Source organism: Pieris napi, chromosome 14, assembly GCF_905475465.1.
Source record: "Pieris napi chromosome 14, ilPieNapi1.2, whole genome shotgun sequence".
NCBI classification, from domain to species: Eukaryota; Metazoa; Arthropoda; class Insecta; order Lepidoptera; family Pieridae; genus Pieris; species Pieris napi.
In genome coordinates this window covers 9,640,372-9,647,512 of record NC_062247.1, presented here as the reverse complement: position 1 = coordinate 9,647,512, position 7,141 = coordinate 9,640,372, and the positions used below count along the sequence as shown (strand labels likewise).

General features: G+C 32.9%; 2 protein-coding genes across 2 annotated transcripts; both read right to left on the bottom strand.

The window, feature by feature from the left end:
- Positions 1 to 903: 903 nt before the first annotated feature.
- Positions 904 to 3,736, bottom strand: LOC125055852. The gene is made up of 2 exons (XM_047658500.1): positions 2,989 to 3,736; positions 904 to 2,900 (listed from the first exon to the last, which is right to left on the bottom strand). Exon 2 carries the CDS (start codon positions 2,898 to 2,900, stop codon positions 1,404 to 1,406), a length of 1,497 nt encoding a protein of 498 aa, XP_047514456.1. The 5' UTR covers positions 2,989 to 3,736; the 3' UTR covers positions 904 to 1,403.
- Positions 3,737 to 4,115: 379 nt separating this feature from the next.
- Positions 4,116 to 6,871, bottom strand: LOC125055855. Its single transcript, XM_047658504.1, has 3 exons — positions 6,738 to 6,871; positions 4,899 to 5,026; positions 4,116 to 4,533 (listed from the first exon to the last, which is right to left on the bottom strand). Exons 1-3 carry the CDS (start codon positions 6,744 to 6,746, stop codon positions 4,299 to 4,301), a joined length of 372 nt encoding a protein of 123 aa, XP_047514460.1. The 5' UTR covers positions 6,747 to 6,871; the 3' UTR covers positions 4,116 to 4,298.
- Positions 6,872 to 7,141: the final 270 nt, after the last annotated feature.

Below are 7,141 nucleotides of genomic sequence, written 5' to 3'. Positions count from 1 at the left end.
TAGCATATAGTATAAGATTATCTTAAAAGAAAGAAAGAAAAATATGAAATTCATGTAATAAATATGTTTAAATATGTACCCACTTATTTCGGTTTTTTGTAATAAATAAATACCTAATAAAAATAATATTTTTATTTCATTAAGACATCATCAATGACAATTTCTTAGGTTTCAATATTCAGATGTTAAACGTAAATGTTAAAGAGTATGGACCATTGAAAATGCTAATACGGTTCCATGCTAGAAAATAATTTGCTCAATCTCATCGTCAGGATAATATTCTGGAAATGATATAGATGCTCGGTGAAAAATCGGTTTTTTGAAAGGCCACTTAGAGGGAAACGATGTAATCCATGAAGGAAGAAAAGAAAATAATCCTGAGAAAATGGATGGCCGTCTGTTTGGGACAGGTACATATGCGTCTTCATATACCGGGCTAGGTATGGCAACTATTGGTTCTGGCTCTATGGCAGCATTGGTATATAGATTTTCTCCATTTACTAGATTTGGCTGAACTGATTCTTCAAATCTTTCTTCTTCGTTTTCTTTTTCGTGGAGATTCTCTGTATCCTTTTCTTGGTTCTCGAGGTTATTAATATTCGATTGCTGATTAAAAGATCCGATCGTTGTGGGATTTATACCTGGCCCAGCCGCAACATCGGCACCATCTCTATCATTGCCTAGGTCTTTTTCTGTAGATGGTAGAGCTGCTACAGTAGCAACTAACCAAAAAATTACGACGTACTTCATCTAAACATAAAAAGATAGTCAAAATTATTTAGTATCTTAAAAATGGTTCTGTCAAAGTGAACAAAAAGGGTCATATAGAGTTAAGTGCTAATCGCCGCCCATGTGCTTGCTAGAGTGTATTAAGATTTAGTTTCTATATTAATACATGGGAATAATCAAGATAATTGGGAGAAAATAATGATTATTATTATCAAGCAAATCTGTTACTCAACAGCTCATCACTTTTAGAACTTATTAAATTAAACATGAATTGTCTTACCTAAAAATCGCTATTCCTTTATTGATAAATACAAATCAATACTCAATTGATTTTGTTCTTCAGTGCATTTTATACTCTTATAATTACTACAACCATTTATTTCAAATATTGATAATACAGCTAATGAATTATTCCATTACTAAAGTTTGGAAAAACATCACATGCTCTAGAATATTTTTCAACATCTTTTACCAAACACCTTTTTGGAATTAGGTATATTGGTAATTAATCACAAATATAATTGAACTTATTTTTACAATCCACTGATATAACGAAGACGAAACGATACGTTATACGTTTTGTTACGTAATTATAATCAATCTCGTTTAGTGGCAGTTAAAAGTATAAAAAAAACTTTTTCATTTTAAATTTTATTTTCTAATTGATACTCTCTTTAAACAATCACAAAATTAGGATATCTTATAAGCGGGCGTTTATAGAAGAAGGGGTTGGGATATGGTAAGAAAATTGGAGGTGGTGAAAGGTCTACCGGAACAGGTGCCTGAAGTCCATTTCCATAAAACAGAGGAGGCACGGCTACGTTAAACCAAGGGTATCTTTCTTCTGCACAATTATATATTTCTCCTAATTCGTCTTCTTCTTTCTCAATATCAGATATAGGATAAGAAGTGATCTCTTCCCTTTCTGGTACTTTTTGTTTTTGATTTTCAAGTATGTGTACAGGCGCTACCGCTTTAGGTTCTTGTTTCATGTTGTGTCCTTTTAGCTTATTTGCAAGATAACTCTTTTCTGCATTTGGTCCTCGCTCTTTTTGTAGAACATGAGAATCAGGTAAGGGTATTACATGTCCTTTTTTATTATTGAATGCTGATAACAGTGGAGATGTTTTGTCTTTTCCTTTTAGTACTTGTTCTTTTTGTTGAATTTTAATTTCAGGTAATGAGGAATGTATTTTATGTTCACCTTCTATTACTTCTTGTCTTTTTGAATTACCAGAAGCAAGTAAATTTGTAAAAGGCATTATTTGTTTTTTCAATGATTGACCGCTTTGTTGAGTTTTAGTGTCGGGTAAATGTGAGGTGGTTTTTGGTTTACTTACTGAGATTTCTCCCTTTGATTGAATCTGAGATTTTGGAAAGCTTTTCGTCGTTATATCTTGTAATTGTTCTTTTGGTTGACTTACAGATTCAGGAATTGATGAAGGCGTTTTCGGTGCTTCACTCACTTTACTCGCTTCACTTTTGAATTCTTGTTCTTTTTGTTGACTATCAGATTTAGGAACAGGTGAAGATGTTATCTCTTGTGTTTCTGACACTTGTTTGTTTTGTGGACCAGAATTGGGTGCTGGTGAAAATATATTTTCTTTCAAGTGTTTGTGTTGAATATCAATCAGAGGTAGAGGCGTAGAGATAGTCTTTTGGTTTTCTAATCCTCGTATTTCCTGAAGAGAGTTAGATGTTACTAATGATGTTTGTTCTTCCTTTTCAGTAGAGACAGATAAAGTAGTACTTTCTCCTAATACTGTGTTTGTCTCTGTGATTGGAACATTATCAGTTGACTTAGGTTCTGCAAACTCATTAGTCATATTGTTTTCCATTTTTTCATTTTTTATAATAGGTTCGTGGTTGCTATTCAACGATATATCTTTTTCTTTATTATGTTGTTCCTCATATGAACCCAAATCAAGCAGAGGTGTGTCTCCCCTCCCATCATGATAGTCTTTTGAGTTATTTTTAAGTTCACCAGAGTTTTCAACATTACTTGCAACAAATTTGCCTTGATTCAAATTATCATGTGATTGAGGCAAATTTGTTGATTCTATTGGTAGCTTTTCAGTACTCAGGATATCAGTAATATTATTGAAAGCTGTCTTATCAAGAGGTAGTGCGGTAGCTATCGCAGCGAAACACAATATTGCAAATACACACATCTGAAAAAATAAAAGTATGTTTATATCAAATATAAATATTATCATCAAAATAAAAAAAAAAATTCTAATTATAGAAAATATACTTTACCTTGTTTGCGTTTTATGTAGGTGTAACAAATTAGAGCTAGAAGCTTTTAGACATAGTATAGCGTAAACTGCCAAATTAGCAATGAAAGTCTCCCAAAATTACACTCGTATATATCACTACGATATAATTATCAAAAATATATTAAAGGAACCTAATTAAGTAATTATAATAACCTTATCCTTTTGTTCAACGTAATCTTTTATTAGGTAATTATTATTACAATTAATTAATTAGTAATTAAAATTTCAAAGCAATTATATTAGGTCCGACTAATTAGAAAAAGAAGCTTTAGTCACATTATTGATAAACAGGTATTAAATTTGAATAATTTAATTATTATATTCGTCGAAACAAAGTAAGATTACTTTCAGTTTTGGTACGAATCCCAGCACATAATTGCAACAAAAGTTTTGCCCTAGTGGCTTCAGCATGCGACTCTCATCCCTGAGGTCGTAGGATCGATCCCCGGCTGTGTACCAAAAGACTTCCTATGACCGCATTTAACAATCGCTCGAACGGTGAAGCAAAACATCGTGAGATAACCGGCGTGTCTTAGACCCAAAAAGTCGACGGCGTGTATCAGGCATAGGAGGCTGATCACCTACTTAGAGATACAGAATGAATGAATCTGAGTCCCAAACCTACAAAGATTGTAGCGCCACTGATTTGTTTTAATTGAGTTACAAAGAGTGGCGGAGAGTTTATTGCCAGTTCTTCTTTTCCGTTCTACGCCCTTAATTTGAGAACTGGCAGTAAATGTAAAATTAAAAGCATTTAATGTATATTTATTTTTTCACGTTTATACGTGTAGGTACATTGTGTTACCTACATGAATAAATGATTTTTGACTTTTGCATCAACAGTAACACTTTGATGAATATAATAAATACTTCATAATGGTGACATCTATGGGCAATTTTTAGAATCTGTTTATTGTATTTATAAACACAATTATTGTTTCTATTAGTAATTGTGTTATTGTTCGCCAAAGGATGTTGTTAATGATGATGCCTATGATGAAATACTGTGTATTTTTTTGTCCTGAAAGAGCTAAGAAGTTTAATTGGCAATTTGATAGAATAGGATAATTCTGATAATTGAATCAAAAGAAAAAAACAATAAAAAAATCAATTAAATTTATTGTTTTATTTACCTGCTTTTCTGAAAAAGTACAATTTTGAGATCTGAAAAGTACAAGATCTTAATTCTAATCGATCGACCTAATACTAATTTATTGTAACATTAAATTATGATTATACTACCAACTACTTAGTAAAATATTTGTTACATTTATTGTAACTGATCGGTTATTAGCCCAAAGCTGAGCTTAGAATTTCATAGGAAACCCCAGCCCCTATCCGTTCTACTTCAAACTCTTCTATCGCGTATTGTGTTGTGGTCTCGTCGTTTATATCAGATGTCGTGTGGTTTATGTCAGTTTCCGTCACCCACGAAGCGGATTCTGTTACCACAGTAGCCTCTTCGTTTCCTTCATTTGTATTTGCTGTGTGCTCTTCATTGCTGTTTTTGTTTTGTTTGTCGTATCTATAAAAAAAAGTATTCCAGGTCACAGCATTTACTTGATTAATGAGTTTTACTAAAGATAATTTAGAATTAAAGCAGTTATTGTCGTCAAGGTTTTGCCAAGGCTGTTAATTAACAAGTACAAGTGATTGATTTGGACCATCTCTATATTCGTATCAATATAAAACCAATGCTTTAAACGGGACCTATTTACTAAATAAATAATATATTATTTTGGTGAACTATAGATGTTCAGCCGTCTATGTGGTGATGATAGAATTTTTTAAACGCACTCTTTGGGATACTCGTTCCTTTAGATTGTTTTGTTTTCGGTAATTATTAGAGATTTTGTCGAAAGAATAATCTAATATGATATGTCAACTCACACATCTTTGCGTAATCCTACATCTAATTCAGATTCCAAAATTCCTGTAGTGGAATTGTTTTCTAATCTCTCTTCAACAGGTGTGATAGCTGCACCTGACACTGCAGCGACAAGTATAGATACAATAATCTATAACAAAAAAACACAGACAGTTAAAAAAATCAATAAAAAACAGTCAAAATATATATTCTATAAAAAATTGATATCTGTTTATAAGAATTTGCAGATAGCCAGTTAATGATTACCCTTGACCTTAGTTTTTACACGGCGGATTTTGATTCAGTGTTCATGAGGTATTTATAAGTTTAATATGTACAATAAATATCCTTACTAATAAACTAACATCGATTTTAAAAGTATACGCTCTTGTTTCCGAGCAACTAAAGCGAGTACTAGCAACTAGAGTGAGTACTTTTAAAAAATAAAATAAAAATTGTTTATTTCGGAAAACAAGGTTCCTTAACTATCAGTAATTACAACATAATGACTTAAATCTAAGGGTTAGTAGGTTTGCATATACACACAAAAATACAGGTATTCAATTATTCATACCGCGGCGGCATGAAATGGCGGAACAGTGATTGAGGTATGGGCAATCGACTCGGTCCGCGATCATTCGGAGGATGCTGTTACCGCTAGCTCGCACCCTGCGCACCAAGGATGCACTCTTGCGCATGGTGGCGTATAAATTTTAATTTGAATTTTTCAAATATATTAATAAAATTACATACATTGTTTGCGATTTACCTGAGTCATGGTACTATAGATAGCTACGTATATAAACTAAAAAATCCTACCTAACCTTATATATAGTACACTTTCTTAACCAATATAACTAATATGCATAATATATCTAAATTTAATTTATGAAACTGTTGTATGCTACTACCATAAACCACTGAAAAAGGAAATGGTTCAGAGGTTGGCCAAAAATAAATAAGACCACTATTAGAGAAGTGACAAGATACATAAACCATGTGGTGAAAGATTGACCCAGGCCTTTTTTGACTGACAGATCTGGCCCTGAATCTTACATTCAGAAACGAGACTTGAACTATGACTCCTGTATGTCAAATTCCAATACAATTTATCGTACAGGAGTGAGACTTCACAGCACAAAATCTCTGAAACGTACCCCAACTTAAAATAAAATATGTTTATTATGGAACATAAGATACAGGTATCAATCACTTATTCCACGTCATTAAATTTGAATTGGTAGACATCCCTACTCATCGGCAAAGAAGACAGAGGGTGTAGGCCGAGAGAAAAAGCCGGCGTTAAAAACTCTCGGTACTCTTATAAAATAGCAAATCATCAAACAACACTTATTTTAAAACAAATTTCGCAAATTAATTAGAAGTAGCCTGTCTAGCACTAGTCCCAAGCCTTTTTACACAGCTTTTCTTTAATACATTTCATAAATTTATTAAAAGGCAGAGATAAAAGAGCCTCTGGGATTTTATTAAAGAAGAGTATCCTATATAGTCTAGTACGGGGAAATTCTTAGTGTGCAAGTGCAGCTTAGCTGGTTTTGTGTTAATGTTTACACAAGGTCAGATGAACTAAATTTATAAATGCAATCAACACACAAAAAATAGTTATTTTTTTATGGAACAGGGGGCAAACGGGCAGGAGACTCACCTGATGTTAAGTGATACCATGGACACTCTCAATGCCAGAGGGCTCGCGAGTGCGTTGCCGGCATTTTAAGACGCGCTCTTTTCTTGATTAGAAGGTATTTATACGAACAACTCCTCTGAACACTCTATGGTTTGTTCATATCACTCACAAACATAGTTTTCTTTAATTAAAGATAAAACAAAAAATATATACGAACCAATCTCATCTTAGACGATCGTGAGTTAGTGGTGTTGTTATAATAAAGCTCGAGATTTTGAGCCTTTTGTATCAGAACTTGTTATTGAACATGTTCAAATCCCCGTTTTTGTATCACGTTGTTAACTTTTGAGGGTCATCCGCATTCTTCAAGTAATTTTTATTGTTTATCTCTTTCTCGTTTCTTTAAATTTTAGTTTGTTAACGCTTTATTAAAAAGAAACGATAAATTTGATTACACATAAAAAAAGATGTGTAGTAAAATGAGAAAGTGCAGTAGCCACCTGGGATTCCCTGTGGGCAGCTAGTCTCTTCCATTTGACATACTTATCACTAGGTTTGTAGACATCACAAGAGACCAAAGATCTGGCAGCTACCTCGGACAAAGAATTAGTCTAGCGATTC